The sequence below is a fragment of the Symphalangus syndactylus genome, chromosome 5 (assembly GCF_028878055.3).
Source record: "Symphalangus syndactylus isolate Jambi chromosome 5, NHGRI_mSymSyn1-v2.1_pri, whole genome shotgun sequence".
In the NCBI taxonomy this organism is placed as follows: Eukaryota; Metazoa; Chordata; class Mammalia; order Primates; family Hylobatidae; genus Symphalangus; species Symphalangus syndactylus.
In genome coordinates, this window is record NC_072427.2 from 60,354,356 (window position 1) to 60,380,060 (window position 25,705).

At 35.3% G+C, this 25,705-nt stretch overlaps 1 protein-coding gene and 1 pseudogene across 2 annotated transcripts in view; one reads left to right on the plus strand and one right to left on the minus strand.

Moving 5' to 3' along the window:
• The window catches only part of DPH6 (diphthamine biosynthesis 6), a 195,440-nt gene that overhangs the window by 42,973 nt on the left and 126,762 nt on the right, over positions 1 to 25,705 (minus strand). For both annotated transcript variants that reach the window (XM_063639071.1, XM_055278625.2), the window contains exon 6: positions 10,321 to 10,382. In XM_063639071.1, the coding sequence (XP_063495141.1) occupies positions 10,321 to 10,382 (62 nt within the window). The remainder of the gene's footprint in view (positions 1 to 10,320; positions 10,383 to 25,705) is intronic.
• Positions 203 to 3,100, plus strand: LOC129482600 (heterogeneous nuclear ribonucleoprotein A1-like; annotated as a pseudogene).

Sequence of the window (25,705 nt, forward strand, 5' to 3'; positions counted from 1 at the left end):
ATGAAGTGGTAATGCAAACGTACAATCAGAGACATAGAAGTAAATATCGAAAACAACATGGAAGGCTGTTTCTGTATCAAAGACTGAAGAACCATTTGAGAATATAAACCTTGACTAACATTTAAAAATATTACAAAATTAACCTTTCTGCCAGTGGACGCCACCGAGGAAGCATCGTTAAATCTCTCTTCCCCCTGCCATCATGTCTAAGTCAGAGTTTCCAAAAGGGCCTGAACAGCTGAGGAAGCTCTTATTGGAGGGTTGAGAAACAGCCGATGAGAGCCCGAGGAGCCATTTTGAGCAATGGGGAATGCTCACGGACTGTGTGATAATGAGAGATCCAAACACCAAACATTCCAGGGGCTTTGGATTTGTCTCATATGCCACTGTGGAGGAGGTGGATACAGCTATGAATGCAAGGCCACACAAGGTGGATGGAAGAGTTGTGGAACCAAAGAGAGCTGTCTAAGAAGATTCTCAAAGACCAGGTGCCCACTTAACTGGGAAAAAGATATTTGTTGGTGGCACTAAAGAAGACACAGAAGAACATCACCTAAGAGATTATTTTCAACAGTACAGAAAAATTGAAGAAAAGGGGCTTTGCCTTTGTAACCTTTGATGACCATGACTTCGTGGATAAGACTGTCATTCAGAAACACCATACTGTGAATGGCCACAACTGTGAAGTTAGGAAAGCCCTGTCAAAGCAAGAGATGGCTAGTGCTTCATCCAGCCAAAGAGGACAAAGTGGTTCTGGAAACTTTGGTAGTGGTTGTGGAGATAGTTTCGGTGGGAATGACAACTTTGGTAGTGGAGGAAACTTCAGTGGTCATGGTGGCTTTGGTGGCAGCTGTGGTGCTGATGGGTATGGTGGCAGTGGGGATGGCTATAATGGATTTGGTAATGATGGTGGTTATGGAAGAGGCAGCCCTGGTTACTCTGGAGGAAGCAGGGGCTATGGAAGTGGTGGACAGGGTTATGGAAACCAGGGCAGTGGCTATGGCAGGAGTGACAGCTATGACAGCTATAACAATGGAGGCAGAGGTGGCTTTGGTGGTGGTAGTGGAAGCAATTTTGGAGGTGGTGGAAGCTACAATGATTTTTGCAATTACAACAATCAATCTTCAAATTTTGGAACCATGAAGGTAGGAAACTTTGGAGGCAGAAACTCTGGCTCCTATGGTGGTGGAGGCCAATACTTTGTCAAACCACGACACCAAGGTGGCTATGGTGGTTCCAGTAGCAGCAGTAGCTATGACAGTGGCAGAAGATTTTAATTACTGCCAGGAAACAAAGCTTATCAGGAGACGAGAGCCAGAGAAGTTGACAGGGAAACTACAGGTTATAACAGATTTGTGAACTCAGTCAAGCACAGTGGTGGCAGGGCCTAGCTGCTACAAAGAAGACATGCTTTAGACAAATACTCATGTGTATGGGCAAAAGACTCAAAGACTATTTGTGACGAGTTTTATAACAGGTCATTTTAGTTTCTCTTCTGTGGAAAGTGTAAAGCATTCCAACAAAGGGTATTAATGTAGATTTTTTTTGTGTGCCCATGCTGTTGATTGCTAAATGTAATAGTCTAATCATCACGCTGAATAAATGTGTCTTTTTAAAAAATGTGTTGTGTAGTTAGTCTACTCTGAAGCCATCTTGGTAAATTTCCCCAACAGTGTGAAGTTAGAATTCCTTCAGGGTGATGCCAGGTTCTATTTGGAATTTATATACAACCTGCTTGTGCGGAGAAGCCATTGTCTTCAGAAACCTTTGTGTAGTTGAACTGATAGTTACTGTTGTGACCTGAAGTTCACCATGAAAAGGGATTACCCAAGCAAAATCATGGAATTATTGGTTATAAAAATGATTGTTGGCACATCCTATGCAATATACCTAAATTGAATAACGGTACCAGATAAAATTATAGATGGGACTGAAGCGTGTATATCACCCATTATCATGTGTAATCAATAAACTAATTCTCTTGAAAAAAATTACACAATTAGAATACTATTAATAAACAAGGAAGCTGTTCAAAGAATAGTTCTAAACCTTTAATAGTGCAATTTGTATTAAAATTCACCTTCTTTTTGGAAAATGAGAAAATGGTCTTAGGACATAAAGCCCCACAAAACATAAAACCATTATATAATCCATTATTCACTTCTAAGATAATTTAAAAATTCTACAGAAGTTTAAGAAACAATGGCTAAAATTATTTCATGGAGTAGTTAGTGTATAAGTCTTAAAGTTTTGTATTCTTTAACCCAGAAATTACATTCCTAGGAACTTAAGAAAACAATAACCAGATATGTGCATGAAGATTTATTAGAAAAGATGACAATCATAATGTTATTTTCAATGATTTAGAAAAACCAATCTTTCCAACAACAGATAACTTATAATATCTTATATAATTATCTCATTATGAATATTTCATAAGTAAATAATGATACATTCATATGTAAAATACAAATGATTAAAATCTACCCAGCCATTAATTAATATCTTTTCAAAGTATACTTAGTTATGTAGGAAAATGAACATGGCATGTTAGAAGAAAAAGGAGGCAAAATTGTATGTATAGTTGAATTCCATTATGTAAATAAAATATACACAAGTGTTTAACTACATAACCTTGTATATAAAACAAATTCTCAGGAAATAAATCATGAGGGAATACATCAATATGTGGATCATGTACACCACAGGGCAAGAAAGGTATGGTTTTTATTTGCTTTCCTACAGTTTATTATATTTTGAATTTTCAGCAATAGCTATTTTTATTTTTCTGCTGTTTTGTTTTTAAATTTTGCATTAAAAATTGTTTAATTTTATGGGTACATAGTAGGTATATATATATTTATGGAGTATCAGTATGCATCGGCTCAAGTATTTATCCTTTATGTTAGAATCAATCCAATTACACTTTTTTAGTTATTTAAAAATGTAAAATTAAATTATTATTGACTATAGGCCCCCTGTTGTGCTATCAAACACTAGGTCTTATTCATCCTTTCTTTTATTTTTTTGAGACAGGGTCTTACTCTGTCACCTAGGGTGGAGTATGGTAACACAATCATGGCTCATGGCAGCCTCGACTTCCTGGACTCAGGTGATCCTCCCACCTCAGCTGCCTAAGTAGCTGGGATAGGCATGTGCCACCCTGCCTGGTTGTTTTTTCATATTTTTTGTAGTCGATAGTCTGCCACATTGCCCAGGCTGGTCTTGAACTCCTGGACTGAAGTGATTCACTCACCTTGGCCTCTCAAAAGTGCTGAGATTAAAGGCATAAGCCATCATGCTCAGCTTATTCATTCATTCTTTTTTTTTTTTGTACCCATTAACCATCTCCACCTTCCTGGTGGTCCCCCACTACCATTTCCAGCCTCTGGTAACCATCCTTTTAGTTTCTATTTCCATGAATTCAATTGTTTTGATTTTTAGATCCCACAAATAAGTGACAATGTGTGATGTTTGTATTTCTGTGCCCGGCTTATTTCACTTAACATAATGACCTCTAGTTCCATCATGTTGTTGCAAATGACAGAATCTTTCTTTTTAATGGCTGAACAGTACTACATTGTGTATAAGTAGCACATTTTCTTTATCCATTCACATGTTGATGGACACTTGGGTTGCTTCCAAATCTTGGCTATTGTGAACAGTGTTGCAACAAACATGGGAGTGCAGATATACCTTTGATACACTGATTTCCTTTCTTTTGGGTATATATCTAGTAGTGAGATTCCTGGATCATATAGTAGCTCTATTTTTTAGTTTTTTGAGGAGCCTTCAAACGCTTCTCCAGAGTGGTTGTACTAATTTACATTCCCATAGACAGCATATGAGGGTTCCCTTTTCTCCACATCCTCACCAATATTTATTGCCTATCTTTTGGATAAAAGCCATTTTAACTGGTGTGAGAGATATCCCATTGTAGTTTTGATTTGCATTTCTCTGGTGATCAATGACGTTGAACACCTTTTCCTACGTCTGTTTGACATTTGTATGTCTTCTTTTGAGAAATGTCCATTCAATTCTTTTGCCCATTTTTGAATTGGATCATTAGATTTTTTTCCTATAGAGTTGTATAAGCTCCTTCTATATTCTTGCTATAAATCTTTTATCAGATGTGTAGTCTGCAAATATTTTGTCCCATTCTGTGTGTTGTCTCTGCACTTTGCTGATTGTTTCCTTCACTGTGCAGCTTTTTAACTTGATGCAATCCCATCTGTCCACTTTTGCTTTGGTTGCCTGGTTGGGGGGTGGTATTACTCAAGAAGTCTTTGCCCAGACCCGTGTCCTGGAGAAGTTCCCCAATTTTTTCTTGTAGGAGTTTCATAACTTGAGGTGTTAGATTTAAGGCTTTAATCCATTTTGATTTGACTGTTGTATAAGGTGAGAGAGGGATCAAGTTTTATTTTTCTGCATATAGATGTTTAGTTTTCCCTACATAATTTATTGAAGAGATTTTTTTTCCCCAATGTATGTTCTTGGCATCTTTGTCAAAAATGAATTTGCTACAGGTGTGTGGATTTGTTTCTGGGTTCTCTATCCTGTTCCATTGGTCTGTGTGTCTGTTTTTAGGCCAGTACCATGCTATTTTGGTTACTATAGCTCTGTAGCAGAGTTTGAAGTCAGGTAATGCAATTTCTCCAGTTTTGTTCTTTTTGCTATTCTGGGTCTTTTGGGATTCCATATAAATTTTAGGATTTTTTTTTTTTTACTATTTTTGTGAAAAATGTCATTGGTATTTTGATAGAGATTGCAGTGAATCTGCAGATTGCTTTAGGTAGTATGGACATTTTAATAACATTGATTCTTCCAATCCATGAACATGAAATGTCTTCATTTTTTAATGTCTGCTTCAATTTTTTCATCAGTGTTTTATAGTTTTCTTTGTAGACATCTTTCATTTCTTTGGTCAATTCCTAGGTATTTAATTTTATTTGTGGCTATTGTAAATGGGATTACTTTTTTGATTTCTTTTTCAGATTGTTCACTGTTGGCAAATAGACATGCTATTGATTTTTGTTTGTTTATTTTCTGTCCCACAACTTTGCCAAACTTGTTTATCAGTTCTAATAGTTTTTTGTTGGTCTTTTTAGGTTTTTTGAGATATAAAATCATATCCTATGCAAGCAAGGATAATTTGACTTCTTCTTTTCCAATCTGGATGCTCTATATCTTTCTCTTGTCTGATTGCTCTAGCTAAGACTTCCAGTACTATGTTGAATAACAGTGGTGAAAGTGGGCATCTTTGTCATGTTCCAGATCTAAGAGGAAAAGCTTTCAGTTTTTCCCCATTCAGTATGATACTCGCTGTGGATCTGTCATATAAGGCTTTTATTATGTTGAGGTATGTTCTTTCTATACCCAGTTTTTTGAGGGTTTTTATCATGAAGGGATGTTGAACTTTATCAAATGTGAGGTATGTTCTTTCTATACTAGGGGCTTGGTGTCACTGGAAGACTTTTCATTATTTTATTGTGTTGAATTTATTTTTCACGTATCACATGTTTTAATTTTACATTTAATACACACTATTTAAAAGAAAAAAACAGTATGATAAATATTACATGCCATGAGGCAAGAGAAAAATGGCAGCTCAAAGAAAGCTTATTTAAGCAAGAAAACCTCACAGTAGTGAGCTTTGAATTGAGATTTTAAAGAGAGATTTAGCTGAGTGATGGAGGGATAATGCATGCAGAGAGGGAAGGATAACATGGAGGTAGGAGGAGATATTCACTCTAGGGAAACCATCGATAGTTCAAAATTGATGAAGCATAGGGAATATTCCATTGACTACCTATCTTATAAGCCTCATTTTCCCCAAGGACAGATTGTGTCAGGGTAAGCAGTTTAAATTTTATTTTGAAGCATGGGGAACAACTCCAAAGTTTATAAGTAAAAGTGTAATATGATATGATTAGCTTTGCATTTCATATGTATCATGATGGTACTGTGGACAATTGACTGACAAGGGGCAAGACAGGGAGGAGATACTTGTGCTAGACAACTGCTGCAATAATCTACAGGAGTTGCTAATGTGGTGACTGTGAGGATAAAAGGGAGGAAATATAAGATATTAAGAAGGTAGAATTAAAAGGACTTAGGTTCTTAGGAACAAAGGAGTATATGAAATTATTTATTACAATTTGCTTTTTTGACTTGAACAACTGAGCAGACAATGGGGCCAGTCCTTCAGTGTCAGGAAACATAAAAATGGCATAGATAAGAAAGAAATGCTTAGTTCTGCTGTTGAGGTTGAGGGGCTTGGGGACATTTAATAGATGACAGTGTGGAGGTACAGCTGAATACATATACATGTCTGGAACACAGGAAAATGTTGGAGAAATAGACTTAGTTATTACAAGAATAAAACTGGTAGTTGAAGTCATGAGACTATTTCAGTTCACCACAGGAGGAAGGCTATGGAGGGAACCACGATATATAAAAGGTGGAGTATACGTGGAGAGCCCCAAAGGAAAACTAAGGAAGTACTCAGAAAGATTTCAGGAGTGAATAGCCTCACAGAAGCCAATGGATGACAGTTTCAAGAAGCAACACACTCTTTCAGAGAAATCTAGAAAGACAGGAGCTGAAATGTGTCAGTGGTATTGAGAAACTAGAAGATTACATACTATATTAATGTGACAGAATTACCTCGTGCTTGTTTAAAGGTCAGATTTTTGGTCCCCCTGAGCGGAAATTTGTGGGGATGGAAAAAGAATTTATGCATTTTTTAAAGAAGGTTTCCAGTGAATTACACCCTCAGGTCTGAAAACAACTATAGCAAATTGTAAACTCTTCAAGAACAAGTATCTTGTTTGTTTAACTCATCACGTACATTTAGTGTTCACCATAGCATCTGTCACATAATAGACCCTCAACAAATATTCAATAATTTAAAAATGAGATGAATGAATGAACAGATGGAGAGATGAAAAGCTACTGAATGAAAGAACTAAAGAACTAACGTCTGCCAAAATCTTGGCAAGATTATTGGAGCTTACATAGTAATGGTACAGGGTAGGTAATACACATGTAAACAGATGAACAAATAAAATAATTTGCAGAGATCTGCTTTCGCTAGGGTAGTCAGGGAAAGCTTCTTTGAGGAGGTAGCATTTGAGTTATCATTTAAATAATGAGAAGGTATTAACCAGTGATAGACTGTGGACAAAACATTTCAGGCAGGGGAAGGTCCTAATGAGAAAAAGGGTGAATAAAGTGTGTTTAAGTAATAAAGAGACCTATGTGGCTACAGCTAAGGGAATGAGACAGAGAATGGGAGAACGGTAGAAGATGAGCCTGAAAAGATGGATAGGATGCTGATCATATAGGGTCTCACAAGTTGTGACCTCATAGCTGTTTGGATGTTATTCTAATCGCAACAAGAACCCACTTACATTTTAAACAAAGTAGGAGTATGATTTGATTTACACTTTAAAAATATCATTCTGACATCTATATAAATAACAGATCATTGCAGGGCAATGGTGGAAGTAAGCAGATCAGGTAGGGGCTGAGGTAGTATTCCAGACAAGAGGTGATTATGGTATGGTGGTAGTAGTAGAGACAGTGAGAAGTGCTTGGATTTGTAATAGAATATATTCTGGAAATACAGCAGACAAGATCATGTTAATGAGTTAGATGTAGTAGGTGAGGGAAAGAGGAGTCTAAAGAATTTGGATTTTTGCCTGTAGGCAATGAGGACTCACTTAAAGTTTTGACTGAGTGACACAAATACAGTAGAATATATTAGTACAATTATCTTGAGGCAAGAAGCAAAAGGAATTCTTTGGGAAATAAAATAGAAGGTAGAGCCAAATTTGGAGGTGTCAGTAATATTCTAGGCCTGAAGTAACACGCATCTGAATTAAGGTGATGACAAAGGGAATGGCAAAAAATGATGGATATCAAGGCTACCATCGAGTATGTAGAGATTGAATTTGTGGTATCTGTGGGCACTGAAGCTTAGCTGATAAATGTGGACCAGAAAGACTTGGGAGTCATCAGAATATAGCTAATAGTTAAAGTCAAGTGAGTGACTGAGATTACCTAGAAAAAGTTTCTAGAGGGAAAATGGAGCCTAAACTAGGAATCAGAAAAAGAGCAGGACTATCCAGAATGAAAGGAGAAAAACTAGGAGAGTGTGGTTCCATGAATGTAAGTAGAAGCATTTCAAGAAGATGTGTTTGTAACTGGTAAATAAGGACTAAGAAGTATCTATTGTGTTTGGAAAATGGGTATGATGAGTGATTTTGGTCAGCACTGTATCCGTTTAGAGGCAGAATGAGAAGACAGATTCCAGGTACCTGAGGCATCTCAGACATGAAGTAGTACTGACAATGAATACAGATAACACTTCTAAATATTTTGGTTTTGAAGCAAAGAAGAAAGAGAGGTAGTCAGAGAAAAACTAGGGTGGAGAAAGAGGGTCTTTAGGATGGGACAGTCTGTATTATGTTTCAATATTGATGTGAAGGAGACAAAGAGAGCAAGAATAAAGACAGTAGAGGGGGTGGGTTGACTGCAAGATCTCTGAGAAGGCAAGTGTGAATGGAATCCAAGCACAGGTAGGGCCTTAGCCATATAAAGAAGAAAGAACACTTCTCCCAGTTACAGTAAGCAAGGATAGGCTGTAGGTAGAGGGAAATTAGTAGGGGTGGTGCTGGGGTTGGGAGGGAGGCAGGGTGATTTCCTATATCATGGCTTCTATTTCCTCTGTGAAGGAAGATGCATCATCCACTTAAAGGAAGGGGGAGGGTGAAGGGATTTTAAATTTGAGGAGAGTGGAGAAGGAATAAAATTACCATTATGGAGAATGGGTAGAAAATAATTCTAGGGAAATATAAGATTGCCAGACCAAGTTGAGGAACTTGCTGAAGAATCATTGAATAAAATGGTTTCTGCATTTTGTGTTTAAACATCCTATGATAATACCCAGGTTAACTCATAATCAACATCGTGGTGCTTCTCAAAACCTTATTTGCCTTTTCTACAAAGAATAGCAACACACTTAAAATCTAAACTTATGACTTCAAATTTCGGAAATAGCTCTTTTGGCCAATAACTTTGGCTAATGCCACAGTCTCTCACTTCTGAATTTCTCTTTCATTTCCATAAATTTATACAACGTTTTGGTAGAAGCTAAATTTAGTCTGATGGCAGTGAACAGATGTAAACATGATATAATGGAGCTACAGAACAAATCGCTGTGAGAAAAGTCCTATCACATAAGCATAGAAAGCAACCATGTTCCATAAATTGACTTAAATAAATGACATCAAATTATCTAGAAACCAAATATAATTTGTCACAATTACATAATCATTTCATTTTTCTTTAATCTTTACTATCTGCCTGGAATATACTAGATGCTTAATAATAATTATTAAGGAATTAACACTATGAAAAAAATAACATTTCGGAGATTTCTAGGCATTTGGTACATATTGATTGATAAACCATAAAATAATCAATTACAAATAACTCCCCAAAAAAGGTAAAACCCATGAAGTTATTGAAAAGTGTAACTGCTAAGAGTTCATATCACAGCAATGGTATTAACAAAGCCCAGAGACAATACTGATGAATTAAGAGCATGGGACAAGAAAATGATGACTTGTTAAAAGAGACAGGTTCTTTCATAGGAGAGAGATTTTCTTTTTTCCATCATCATGGTAGAATATAAATACTCCTCACAGTGTAATAATTAAACATTCTAGTTAATGATGCATTGCCAGACTAAACATAACATTTGTTCTAAAACTCTAATAAAATATAGTACATTTAATAGAAAGAGTAAATGAAAACAACTGAATATTTAATATTTAGAACATGTTTAGGGTTTCACAATGAGAAGTTGAGTAATTTGAAATCTTGGGATAATTTTTTTTTACTATGCTGCAAGTTAATTTCCTAATTGGTAAAAGAGAAGGGGTTACATTAATCTCTAAAGAAAGTTTGTACTCCTGTTTCTGATGGCAAAGCATGTGATCACAGAAACTATCAGATACTTTAATAGTATAGCACATTTTATATAGAATACAGTGTTCATTTTAATAAAAATAGACTTTCTGACAGTAATTTCTTTTTAGGTATAACTGTCATATTTGGGTTAACAAGTTGGTAATTAATTTTTATAATTTTAAACATTTTCATTTCCATTTGAAGTTTAATTTTTTCATAAACATATTATCAATGTATTTGATTTTTTCTAAAATAAAATAAATTTTGTAATCATTGTATTACAGTATTATTTTATTTTCTCCTTTAGATGGCTATATTTTGAGATCTAGTATAAATTCTTACCTCTACGAGATAAGGCTCCATTTGATCCAGGGTTTTCCCAAGATGCTTATCAGGATCTAAGCCTGCCAAGAAAGGTTACATTTTTTAAAGATAACTATCAGACAGGAACTTTAAAGACACATTCCCCTTCCCTTGGCCCCTCCTCGCCTAGAAAAGCAGTGTGTATATATTTTGAATTGCTTTGATCATAAAGTAAAATGTACTTTGCTAGTATTTACTTTTCTATTCCCCTTGGGTAACTGGTTTTATTGCTTCTGAAAAGTAAGTTTCTGTTTATTTCAGTTGCACTGTGTCAACTACCAGATGCATTGTTTCAATTCCTTTATCCATTTTGAGGAACAGTAATTAGGATAGAAAAAAAGAGTATCATTTCAATTACATGAAATTTTAATTCTTTATATTTTAATGGTTATGGTTTATTTTACTGATGGACAACAGCATTAATTTTCTGATTTATCCCTGTTTTATTTAAACTTCAAACTTCTTAGACAATAAGAGTAGAAAATAGCAGTAGACTGTTATGCTTATGTAATTAATTCACTTAATAGTAGCATATGGGCATAAATAATTGCATTATTAAACTAAATGACATTTCATTTCAATGACTCCTTTGCAACACTGTATTTTTCAAGTTAAGGTAGAGACAACTCTGAAAAATCATTACTGTGCCAATAGTGTGTGCATAACCTTTAATAAAGATATTCAACTGACATAACAGCAGAGTTTATATAGGTAATGGGGTGTGGGAGACAAGTGTGAGCAATATGAATGCTTTCCATACACCAAGACTAACCAGCTAGGAAAAAAAATCACATTGTCACAAGTGGGCTATGAAATAAATGAATTCATTTTGGATATTTACATTCATATTTACATATATTGGCATAGTTTCATTTACAAAAGTTAATGTAATGAAAGGCAATACTATAGAGCAAAGACAGTTTTGTCAACAAATGGTGTGAAATAACTGGATATCCACATGCAAAAAAATGGATCTAGACACAGACTTTACACTCTTCACAAAATTAACTTAAAATAGATTGTAGACATAAAGGTAAAATGCAAAATTATAAAACTCCTATAACAGGAACAAAATCTAGATGGCCTTGGGTATGGTGATGACTTCTAAGATACCCCACCAAAAGCACGATCCATTAAGGAGACAATTAATAAGCTGACTTCATTAAAATTAAAAAACCTCTGCTCTGTGAAAGATAATGTAAAGAGAGTAAGAAGAAAAGCCACAGACTGGGAGAAAATATGTGCAAAGAACATCTGATAAAGGACTATTATCTAATATATACAAAGAACTCTTAAAACTCAACAATAAGCAAACAACAATCCAATTTAAAAATGGGCAAAAGACCTTAACAGACACCTCACTACAGATATATATAAGCATATGAAAAGATCCTCCATATCATATGTCACCAGAGAAATGCAAATAAAACAAGAAGAAGATACCACTACACACCTATTACAGTGGCCAAAATCTGGAGAACTTACAACACCAAAAGCTGGCAAGGATGTACAGCAATACTATTGCTGATTGGAATGCAACATGGTACAGTCACTTTGTAAGACAGCTGGGCAAGTTCTTACAAAACTGAACATATTCTTACTATACGATCCAACTGTGGTGTTCCTTGGTGTTTACCCAAAGGTATTAAAAACACTTGTCTTCACAAAAACCTGCACATGGATGTTTATAGCAGTTTTATTCATAATTGTCAAAATCTGGAGCACCAAAATGTATTTCAGTAGGTGAACGACTAAGTAAATTGTGTACATCCAGACAATGAAATATTATTCAGTGCTAAAAATAAAGCAGCTATCAAGCCATGAAAATACATGGAGGAAACGTAAACGTATATTACTAAGTAAAAAAAGCCAATTTGAAAAAGCTACATACTGTATGATTCCAACTACATGACATTCTGGAAAAGAAAAAACTATGAAGATAGTAGAAAGGCCAGTGATTGCCAGGGGTTCTGGGTAGGGGGCAGACAAGGTTAAATAGGCAGAGCACAGAGGATTTATAGAGTAGAAAAATACTCTGCATGATACTATAATGATGAATACATGTTATTATACATTTGTCGAAACCCATAGAATGTACATCACCCGCAGTGAACCTTAATGTAAACTATGAACTTTGGGTGATTATGATGTGTCATTGTAAGTTCAACAATTTTAACAAATGTACTGCTCTAGCAGGGGAGGTTGATAATGGGGGAGGTCATGCGGTATGGGGTCAGGGTATATGGAAAATCTCTGTACATTTCTCTTAATTTGCTGTGAACCTACAACTGCTTTAGCAAAATAAAATAAAAAAATTTGGTAAAGTTTCCTTGTGGTCTAGAGCATGATCAAATTTCATAAATGCTCCACTTCTGCTCGAATGAAAGTGTGTTTTCTATCTGTTGAAAGCAAGATTATGTACCTAAACGCATAAAATCATGATCGTACTTGTTAATTTTGCTGTTCAAATCTTTCATGGCCTTAAAAATTTTTGATCTCCATGAACCATCAGTTTCTAATAATAAGATAAAAAAAATCCATTATGATTTTGGTTTTAATAATCTCTTCTTATAATTCTGTCATTTTTCCTTAATATATTTGAAAGCTATGTTGTTATATGTGCACAAACTCATAATTTCTAAAACTTTTTGATGGAATTATTCCGCTTATTAAGAAGTAGTGACTTTTTCATCTCCATCAGATTTTTATCTTGTAATCTATGTGTCTTCTATGAACATTGTGACACCAGCTTTCTTTTGCTAATATCTTTCTTATACATATTTTCCATTATTTGTTCTCAAATTTTTTGTAGTTTTTGTTTTAGATGCCCACATATAATTGGATTTCTTTTGTTCCACCTAATCTTATAAATATGACTCTAAAGAACTGAGTTTAATCATTTTATATTATATAGCTGGACCTGTTTCTACCATCTTAGTATAAATTTTCTGTACATTAAGCTTTATATATTTTTCTTTTATTTTTTTCTGCCTCATACTGAATTAAAAATTATTTTAATGTTTTACTCTGTTGATTAGAATGCTATAGAGTGAATTTCTACTTTTCAGAAAATCATCTGTGATTTTTTACATACATTCAAAACCATATTTTTAAAGTCTTAATGTATTAAGTATCTTTAGCATCCTTTAGACCAAAACTTAGTATGTTTTAACTAGGCACTAAACAGGCTTCATCATTACTGTTATTATTGTGTTGAATTTTTGTTTCATTATTTTTAGCAACAAAAATTAAGGTTATCAACATATTTTACAATGTTTATGCTCACTATTGTTTCTCATTCATTTCTCCTTGAATCAATCTATTTCTAACTGAAGTTTGTTCTTTATTCTTTCACTGATGATCTGTGAGTGGTCTACTCTCCCAGTTTTTACAGGTCTCATAATGTCTCTATGTTACTCTCACAATAGTTTAGTTGCAATATATTACTTTTGGCATTTGTTGTTCCTAATGAAAATTATGATGTCGGTCTGATAGTGGCTCCCATATAAGGAATCTTTATTTTCTATATGCTAGATTGTACAATTTTCAATGTACCTATGACACAATTTTCAACATACTTAGTACATTTTGCAATCTTAATTCAATATGTCTAGGCACATGTTTATTTTAATTAGTACTGGACAGCTCCTAATGTGTACTTTTAATCCAAAAACTCATGTTTTTCTTCAAATCTAGAGCATTTTCAGCTATTATATCTGCTTTTCTGCCTTCTATTTTTTCCTTGAAACACCTATTATACAAATATTTCAATTTCCTGATCTAGCCTCCATGTTTTAATTGCATTTTCTATTTTTTTCCTTTCTCTGTGGCTTTTTCTATTTTTTTCCTCTCTTATGCCTTCTTGGTGAATTACTTTTCTCTTTTTTTCTGCTGCACGCATTCTCTCTTTGACGTGACTAGCATTTATTCTGCCCACTGAGGTTTTTTTTTTCATGACTATGTTTCATTTCTAAAATTTCTAATTGGTTTTCACATCACTCTGTTACTATTTCATTCCGGGCAATTTATTTTTCTAATAATTGCTTTTTTAAACAAATAGATTTTATATCTTTCTTGATCTCTTTGAGGTTCTCCCTCTTGTAAGGCACTTCCCATTTCTGTTTCCCAACAGGACATGATCTCCCAACTGCTTTTGCCTGCTTCCTGGATCCCTACATCATAGCACACAACTTCAGTCCTGTTCTCTACTTTTTGTCTTTTCATTTCTAGCTAACAGAGATGTTTACAATGTTTTCCAGTACAATTACGTTTTTCACATTTTTCCTTCTTATATTCATCTATGACTGCCATGGGTTTGGGAAATATGTTAAAATCCAAAGCATGAATATACAAGGTCAGCATGCTGGAAGTCACTTTTTAGCCTTCCCTCCAACTGTGTGCGTGTGTGTGTGTGTGTGTGTGTGTGTGTGTGTGTAGCAACACATACATATAACACAGTCAGCATTAGGGCATCATTTAAAAAGTCTCCCATGATTGAATTTGAGAATTTGTGTTTTGCATTCTATGCACGAGTCTGGAAGTAAATATATGCCTATAAGGCATGAAAGGGAATTTAAGAGCATACAGTTTTACACAGGTAGGCACCATAAGATCTCATTTTTTCTTGCAGTCTTTTAATTCATTGCAGAGTATCAAGCCCCAGTTCAGAATTGCTGAAGTATAGAAACAGCAGTTACATCTCATTTCAGAGATGGCTGTATTCCACAGTGGATAAAGTCATTTGGGTTGCCTTTAAATATGAGTCAGTAAATAATGTAAATATAAAACATACTGGGCACACTTTCCACATGAACCTGTGATCTTCACACAGGTATACCTTGGTAAAAATTAGTTGGTCATTTAAACACTTTTCTATATTCATGAAAGTATTTTCAATTTAGTTATTCTTGGGCTAAGCACTAAAAATTCTATGAAGCTAAAATCATTGAAGTAAATAACATTTAAAACATTAGAGAAAAATTTTCAACTATTTTCCCAAGACATATTAGAGATCATTTCACTACAAAAGGAGATTATTGTAAAACTAGAAAATACCTAAAATATTTAAGAGCCAAATTTCTTTTCTCTCAGAGTTAATAATAAAATAAGCTTCATGTGTACCTACAGGTTTGGTAATAGGGTCTGTGTAAAGTTTAGTGAGGGTGTATATGCTGCTATGATTCATGGGCCTGATGTTTTAGACCATGGGTATCCAATCTTTTGGCTCCCCTGAGCCACACTGGAAGAAGAATTGTCTTGAGCCACATATGAAATATACTCACACTAACAATAGCTGATTAGCTGGAAAAAAATCAAAAAAATCTCATAATGGTAGAGAGTTTACACATTTGCATTGGGCCGCATTCAAAGCCGTCCTGGGCCGCAGGTTGAATAAGCTTGTTTTAGACATTTCACACAGGGCAGAACAATAGAAACAACATTTTACATACATGAAAGATGGTTTCAAAGGACATTTAAAACCAAGGAACTAGCAGGATGTAAGAAAAACAATTTTAAAACATATTTTTCAGAGGTTATGTCAGGTGATCTAGGCAGGTTTTTTTGGCATGAACAATGATTTAGGTGTTCCTATAGTATCATGAGGTGATACTATTTAAACAGACTATAATTCTTTTCCATAAAATGTCTAGGTTTTAGTAAGGAAACTACTTGTTTAAATTCAATATAATAGCCTGCATACTCTTATGAATGGATTTTAATACTTTAATTCAACACAGCATATAATATTTACTTCTATCAGGCAAACATGTTCCACTGTACTTGATTATGATAACTACATAGGTCTTTTTCTCCTGATGCCTTGCTGGTTACTTTATCTGAATATCTGAATACTTTATCTGAGCACAGTCTGCCTTTGCTTCAATTTTTCTGTTCATTAGAAAGTGACAAGTCATTGGGGACCTCATGATCACTGTCCATATGCCATGTACTGCAGACTGTTTACAGAATATATTTTCTTGGATAAAATTCAGAGATTCCTAGCAATTCCAGCTACTGTCCTTGCAAAAGCAGTGGCCTGAAGCCACCCTGATCTTTAAGATCTCTTCTAAATCATCTGAAACTATTATGCACCGGGTGATATTAGGGATGTTGTAGGAAGATTATTCATCCTACTCCAGAATATATTCAGATACAGAAGTTTCCTCAAGAAATTCTTTAATGCTTAGCATACCAATGATTACATAAATATCAAACTATTAATACATGAAAACAAAACCCATAGTAATTGTTTTTATAAGTATAATTAAAGATTGAATACTTAATTTTCTTACACTTCCACATATTCCACAAGTTTCCTCATTTACCAACATCTAAGCATTGTATGCACAGAGTTTATAATATTTGCTTTCATTTCCCTAAATGGAATAAGATAATTATTAAAATAATTTTAAAACAAAGATCTGAAAAAACAGATCTTTTTAGTGTGAAAAATTGTTAGCTTATCTATAATTATGAAGCTCTAAGATTTTAGTTTTTTATTTTATGTATTTTGGTTTTAGTATTTTCTAACTAGATGATACACACAAAGATTTCTGAATGATCCTTCTTAATTTAGAATGGAAGGTCAGGGTCATATTAGCATCAATAAAATATATTTCTCAATAGACTTATTTTAAATTTTTGTTTTAAATGGTTCAGAGAGAAACATTTTAAAAAAGTCAATGTCTGAGTTAAATTTTGACACAAAAGCTAGACATCACAGCATCTCTATTTACTTTACCAACAAGAAGAACCCACTTAAGTTTCTAAGCACAACTGAAGAATGATGCTAATATACCAATATATTTGCACTCAAATAATTCTATCCTATTTTAAAGTATATGAATTTTAAAGTATATCCATTTTAAAGTATATGAATATATAACAATATCTCAGTAAACTTAAAATCCATCTTACACATCCATTCCATTTTCAATTTCTAAGCAGTAGCCATTTAACTGGTAAACGCAGCTGGTCCAAAAGGCACAATTTTCTTTTTCTTTAAATAAACCCTAGTATCTAGACCCAATACAATTTCAGTATGCTTTAAAAATCTCTCTCTTAATCTTTGTAATATCATCATTCTCATTTTATTTTACACAAAACTGCATTACATTAAAACCTTTGGAGGAGCTATTAAAAGCCTCTGAAAAAGCCACAACAGCTCATGGGCTTTTTCAATGCAATTCAACTTTATCTAAAAGCTTCAATTTACCTCAGTCCTTGGAAAAGATTATTCTTTTTAAAATTTATTCAATTTAGGTGTCTCTTTTCTAGTAAAGCTTGGGTCGTGAACAGACATAAACTGTGCTTCACCAAAATCCCAGCGGTCAGTACAATTTACCTCTTGAACCAGTTAATTATGGAATGTGAGTCTTTATGTATTTATCTCCCTATAAAAACCTTTATAATCACTGAGACAATTACATTAGTTAATGTTAACATAAATATCAGTATCAAGAAATATCAATATTAATGAAGATTATAATCCATAGGATCCATGATGATGTTAAAGTACACTTTAACTCTAATACATGAATGTGTTACTTTGAGTTACTAACAATATTTTTGCCAAAGTCCAGAAAAAATTTACTGTAAACTCTGACACCTAGCCATTTCATCATGTCATACAGACATTCCTTGATGGAAGCTGGATGGATGAATAAACTCACAACAAGATCTAGGCAATGATAACTCCATGCAGAATTAAGAAATTAATTAGGAGGAAGAACCATAATTTGCAGAGCTGACATCTATTTTACTTTACTTGCATGTATCAATGGGAAGCAATTACAATTCAATTAAAATATTCAATTTTATTACTTTACTTACTGACCTTGAAGTTAATGCCTGTTTTATTTAATTGCATCATCTATGAATAAATGTTAACCCTACAATGTTATGCCCAATTATTTTCAATGCATTTTTCAACTTCTCAGCTGAATTATATCAATTTATTATCTATGTCATGAAAGCAAGTCGAAGTTTATCTCTTTAGTACAGCCCAATATATGAAGAGAGAGACATCACAAAATGGTTGACAATGCTATTTTTAAGAGTCAAGTAAAGTGAATTGTGTTCTCATCTCAACCTTTGTAGCCTAGAGTTTTACTGTAAAATCAGTAGGTGATATTAGAAAAGGTATAATCACTCTGAGAAGCAATTTCTAGTCTGTCTATAATTCTTGATAAATCCATTGAATACAGGAACTGAATACTTCATGTATCTTTCAGACTAAAACACACACACACACACACACACACACCCACACCCACTCACTCACTCTTGAAATCTCATCCTATCTCTACCAGGCTTACTGGCTAACAGAACAAGTAGATACCATTTTTAAAACTCGAATTGTTTTGTGGGTAAATATAATTTTTATTTGTTCCCAGACTCCCACTGAACACACTATTATTCTATAATTACTTTGAGAAATAAAATGACAGAATTTTTATTTAAAAGAACAGATAAGAAGACTGGTCATATAATCTCTAAAAAAATGAGCTTACATATATGAAAGTGACTATTTCAGGAAGGATCTTATTTCAATTTTTCAGATTTTCCATTTCTACAGTTAGACTTAAATGCTTACAACTCTTAGAGGTTGTGTTATGAGTTATCTCAACTGTGACTTCTTTGCTTTGAATGTAAATGTTTTAAATTCTCCAATCAAAAATATAGAGAGGCAGAATGGATGAAAAAGTGAGCACCAAACTATATGCTGCCTACAAGAGCCTCGGTTCACCTTAAAACACCCTTATAGACTAAAGGAATAATAATAATAAAAAAGATATTCCATGCAAATAGAAACAAAAAGAGCAAAGATAGCTATACTAACCTTAGACAGAATAGGTTTTAGGTCGAAAACTGTAAAAAGGACAATAAAGGTCATAATATAGTGATTAAGGATCCAATTCATCAAGAGGATAAAACAATGGTAAATATATATGCACCCAACATTGCAGCACATACATATATAAAGCAAACAAGTCTGAAGAGGCATAGACTGCAACACAATGATAGCAGGAAATTCAATACCCCACTATCGACATTGGATAAAACTTCCAGACAGAAAATCAATAAAGAAACATTGGGCTTGAACTACTTCCAAAGGAACCTAATAGATATTTACAGAACATTCCTTTCAACAGCAACAGAATAGAAATTCTTCTCAAGTGCACATGAAACATTCTCCAGCATAGATCATATGTTTGGCCAGAAAAAAGTCTTAACACATTTAAGGTTAAAATCATGTCAAGTATCTTTTTCAACCACAATGCTATGAAACTAGGTATCAATAAAAGGAAGAATCATGGAAAATTAAGAAGTGCGTGAAAATTAAACAATATGCTCCTGAAGGAGCATATGACCCTATCTTCCTGGGTCAAAGAAGAAATTAAAGGAGAAATGAAAAAACATCCTGAGACAAAAAAAATGAGAACACATATCCCAAAATTTATGGGATGCAGCAAAAGCAGTTCTAAGAGGGAAGTTTGTAGCAATAAATGCCTACGTCAAAAAGGAAAAAAGATCTCAAATAAACAACCTAAATTATAGCTCAAAGGATTAGAAAAAGAAGACAAGCCCAAAGATAGCAGAATAAATGACATAACAAAGATTAGGGCATAAACAAATAAAATTGAGCCTGGAAAAACAAGGCAAAAATCAATAAAACAGAATTTTATTTTATTTTATTTATTTTATTTTTTAGACAGTCTCACTCTGTTGCCCAGGCTGGAGTGCAGTGGTGCGACCTCAGCCCACTGCAACCTCCTGGGATCAAGCATTCTCCTGCCTCAGCATCCTGAGTAGCCAGGACTACAGGCACGTGTCACCACACCTGGCTAATTTTTGTATTTTTTAGCAGAGACAGGGTTTCACCATATTGGCCAGGCTGGTTGCGAACTCCTGACCTTGTGATCTGCCAGCCTCGGCCTCCCAAAGTGCTGGGATTACAGGCATGAGCCACCGTGCCTGGCCTAAAACTGAGTTGTTGTGAAAAGCTAAACAAAACTGACAAATCCTTAGCCAGACTAAGAAAAACAGGGACAGGACTCAAATAAATAAAATCAGAAATGGAAGGGGAGACATTATAACTGGTAACACGGAAATACAAAGGATCATAAGACACTACTTATAAACAACTATATAACAACAAATTGGGCAATCTAGACAAAATGGATACATTGCTAGAAACCTATAACCTACCAAGACTGAATCACAAAGAAGCTGGAAATCTGAACAGACCAATAATAACTATGGAGATTGAATCAGTCATTAAAAGTCTCCCATCATCATCAAAGACCAAAAGTAGATAAAACCACAAAGATGGAGAAAAAACAGGGCAGAAACCCTGGAAACTCTAAAAAGCAGAGCACCTCTCCTCCTCCAAAGGAACGCAGTTCCTCACCAGCAATGGAACAAAGCTGGACGGAAGATGACTTTGATGAGTTGAGAGAAGAAGGCTTCAGACGATCAAACTACTCCGAGCTACGGGAGGAAATTCAAAACAATAGCAAAGAAGTTAAAAACTTTGAAAAAAAATTAGAAGAATGGATAACTAGAATAACCAATGGAGAGAAGGGCTTAAAGGAGCTGATAGAGCTGAAAGCCAAGTATCGAGAACTACACGAAGATTGCAGAAGCCTCGGTAGCAGATGTGATCAACTGGAAGAAAGGGTATCGCTGATGGAGGATGAAATGAATGAAATGAAGCGAGAAGGGAAGTTTAGAGAAAAAAGAATAAAAAGAAATGAACAAAGCCTCCAAGAAATTTGGGACTATGTGAAAAGACCAAACCTACGTCTGATTGGTGTACCTGAAAATAACGGGGAGAATGGAACCAAGTTGGAAAACACTCTGCAAGATATTATCCAGGAGAACTTCCCCAATCTAGCAAGGCAGGCCAACATTCAGATTCAGGAAATACAGAAAACGCCACAAAGATACTCCTCGAGAAGAGCAACTCCAAGACACATAATTGTCAGATTCACCAAAGTTGAAATGAAGGAAAAAATGTTAAGGGCAGCCAGAGAGAAAGGTCGGGTTACCCACAAAGGGAAGCCCATCAGACTAACAGCTGATCTCTCGGCAGAAACTCTACATGCCAGAAGAGAGTGGGGGCCAATATTCAACATTCTTAAAGAAAAGAATTTTCAACCCAGAATTTCATATCCAGCCAAACTAAGCTTCATAAGTGAAGGAGAAATAAAATACTTTACAGACAAGCAAATGCTGAGTGATTTTGTCACCACCAGGTCTGCCCTAAAAGAGCTTCTGAAGGAAGCACTACACATGGAAAGGAACAACTGGTACCAGCCACTGCAAAAACATGCCAAATTGTAAAGACCATCGAAGCTAGGAAGAAACTGCATCAACTAACGAGCAAAATAACCAACTAACATCATAATGACAGGATCAGATTCACACATAACAATGTTAACTTTAAATGTAAATGGGCTAAATGCTCCAATTAAAAGACACAGACTGGCAAACTGGATAAGGGGTCAGGACCCATCAGTGTGCTGTATTCAGGAAACCCATCTCACGTGCAGAGACACACATAGACTCAAAATAAAGGGATGGAGGAAGATCTATCAAGCAAATGGAAAACAAAAAAAAGGCAGGGGTTGCAATCCTAGTCTCTGATAAAATAGACTTTAAACCAACAAAGATCAAAAGAGACAAAGAAGGCCATTAATAATGGTAAAGGGATCAATTCAACAATAAGAGCTAACTATCCTAAATATATATGCACCCAACACAGGAGCACCCAGATTCATAAAGCAAGTCCTGAGTGACCTACAAAGGGACTTAAACTCCCACACAATAATAATGGGAGATTTTAACACCCCACTGTCAACATTAGACAGATCAACGAGACAGAAAGTTAACAAGGATACCCAGGAATTGAACTCAGCTCTGCACAAAGTGGACCTAATAGACATCTACAGAACTCTCCACCCCAAATCAACAGAATATACATTTTTTTCAGCACCACACCACACCTATTCCAAAACTGACCACATAGTTGGAAGTAAAGCTCTCCTCAGCAAATGTAAAAGAACAGAAAATATAACAAACTGTCTCTCAGACCACAGTGCAATCAAACTAGAACTCAGGATTAAGAAACTCACTCAAAACCACTCAACTACATGGAAACTGAACAACCTGCTCCTGAATGACTATTGGGTACATAACGAAATGAAAGCAGAAATAAAGATGTTCTTTGAAACCAACGAGAACAAAGACACAACATACCAGAATCTCTGCGACACATTCAAAGCGGTGTGTAGAGGGAAATTTATAGCACTAAATGCCCACAAGAGAAAGCAGGAAAGATCCAAAATTGACTCCCTAACATCACAATTAAAAGAACTAGAAAAGCAAGAGCAAACACATTCAAAAGCTAGCAGAAGGCTAGAAATAACTAAAATCAGAGCAGAACTGAAGGAAATAGAGACACAAAAAACCCTTCAAAAAATTAATGAATCCAGGAGCTGGTTTTTTGAAAAGATCAACAAAGTTGATAGACCGCTAGCAAGACTAATAAAGAAGAAAAGAGAGAAGAATCAAATAGATGCAATAAGAAATGAAAAAGGGGATATCACCACCGATCCCACAGAAATACAATCTACCATCGGAGAATACTACAAACACCTCTATGCAAATAAACTAGAAAATCTAGAAGAAATAGATAAATTCCTCGACAAATACACCCTCCCAAGACTAAACCAGGAAGAAGTTGAATCTCTCAATAGACCAATAACAGGCTCTGAAATTGTGGCAATAATCAATAGCTTACCAACCAAAAGAGTCCAGGACCTGATGGATTCACAGCCGAATTCTAGCAGAGGTACAAGGAGGAACTGGTATCATTCCTTCTGAAACTATTCCAATCAATAGAAAAAGAGTGAATCCTCCCTAACACATTTTATGAAGCCTGCATTGTCCTGATACCAAAGCCTGGCAGAGAGATAACCAAAAAAGAGAATTTCAGACCAATATCCTTGATGAACATTGATGCAAAAATCCTCAATAAAATACTGGCAAGCCGAATCCAGCAGCACATCTAAAAGCTTATACACCATGATCAAGTGGGCTTCATCCCTGGGATGCAAGGCTGGTTCAACATACGCAAATCAACAAATGTAATCCAGCATATAAACAGAACCAAAGACAAAAACCACATGATTATCTCAATAGATGCAGAAAAGGCCTTTGACAAAATTCAACAACCCTTCATGCTAAAAACTCTCAATAAATTAGGTATTGATGGGACGTATCTCAAAATAATAAGAGCTATCTATGACAAACCCACAGCCAATATCATACTCAATGGGCAAAAACTGGAAGCATTCCCTTTGAAAACTGGCACAAGACAGGGATGCCCTCTCTCACCACTTCTATTCAACATAGTGCTGGAAGTTCTGGCCAGGGCAATCAGGCAAGAGAAGGAAATAAAGGGTATTCAATTAGGAAAAGAGGAAGTCAAATTGTCCCCGTTTGCAGATGACATGATTGTATATCTAGAAAACCCCATCATCTCAGCCCAGAATCTCCTTAAGCTGATTAGCAACTTCAGCAAAGTCTCAGGATACAAAATCAATGCACAAAAATCACAAGCATTCTTATACACCAATCACAGACAAACAGAGAGCCAAATCATGAGTGAACTCCCATTCACAATTGCTTCAAAGAGAATAAAATACCTAGGAATCCAACTTACAAGGGATGTGAAGGACCTCTTCAAGGAGAACTACAAACCACTGCTCAATGAAATAAAAGAGGATACAAACAAATGGAAGAACATTCCATGCTCATGGGTTGGAAGAATCAATATCATGAAAATGGCCATACTGCCCAAGGTAATTTATAGATTCAATGCCATCCCCATCAAGCTACCAATGACTTTCTTCACAGAATTGGAAAAAACTACTTTAAAGTTCATATGTAACCAAAAAAGAGCCCACATCGCCAAGTCAATCCTAAGCCAAAAGAACAAAGCTGGAGGCATCATGCTACTTGACTTCAAACTATACTACAAGGCTACAGTAACCAAAACAGCATGCTACTGGTACCACAACAGAGACATAGATCAATGGAACAGAACAGAGTCCTAGAAATGATGCCGCATATCTACAACTATCTGATCTTTGACAAACCTGACAAAAACAAGAAATGGGGAAAGGATTCCCTATTTAATAAATGGTGCTGGGAAAAATGGCTAGCCATATGTAGAAAGCTGAAACTGGATCCCTTCCTTACACCTTACACAAAAATTAATTCAAAATGGATTAAAGACTTAAATGTTAGACCTAAAACCATAAAAACCCTAGAAGAAAACCTAGGCAATACCATTCAGGACATAGGCGTGGGCAAGGACTTCATGTCTAAAACACCAAAAGCAATGGCAACAAAAGCCAAAATTGACAAATGGGATCTAATTAAACTAAAGAGCTTCTGCACAGCAAAAGAAACTACCATCAGAGTGAACAGGCAACCTACAGAATGGGAGAAAATTTTTGCAACCTACTCATCTGACAAAGGGCTAATATCCAGAATCTACCATGAACTCAAACAAATTTACAAGAAAAAAATAACACCATCAAAACGTGGGCGAAGGATATGAACAGACACTTCTCAAAAGAAGACATTTATGCAGCCAAAAAACACATGAAAAAATGCTCCTCATCACTGGCCATCAGAGAAATGCAAATCAAAACCACAGTGAGATACTATCTCACACTAGTTAGAATGGCCATCATTAAAAAGTCAGGAAACAACAGGTGCTGGAGAGGATGTGGAGAAATAGGAACACTTTTACACTGTTGGTGGGACTGTAAACTAGTTCAACCATTGTGGAAGATAGTGTGGCGATTCCTCAGGGATCTAGAACTAGAAATACCATTTGACCCAGCCATCCCATTACTGGGTATATACCCAAAGGATTATAAATCATGCTGCTATAAAGACACATGCACACGTATGTTTATTGCGGCACTATTCACAATAGCAAAGAGTTGGAACCCACCCAAATGTCCTACAACGATAGACTGGATTAAGAAAATGTGGCACATATACACCATGGAATACTATGCAGCCATAAAAAATGATGAGCTCATGTCCTTTGTAGGGACATAGATGAAACTGGAAAACATCATTCTCAGTAAACTATCACAAGGACAAAAAACCAAACAACACATGTTGTCACTCATAGGTGGGAATTGAACAATGAGAACTCATGGACACAGGAAGGGGAACATCACACTCCGGGGACTGTTGTGGGGTGGGGGGAGGGGGGAGGGACAGCATTAGGAGATATCCCTAATGCTAAATGACGAGTTAATGGGTGCAGCAA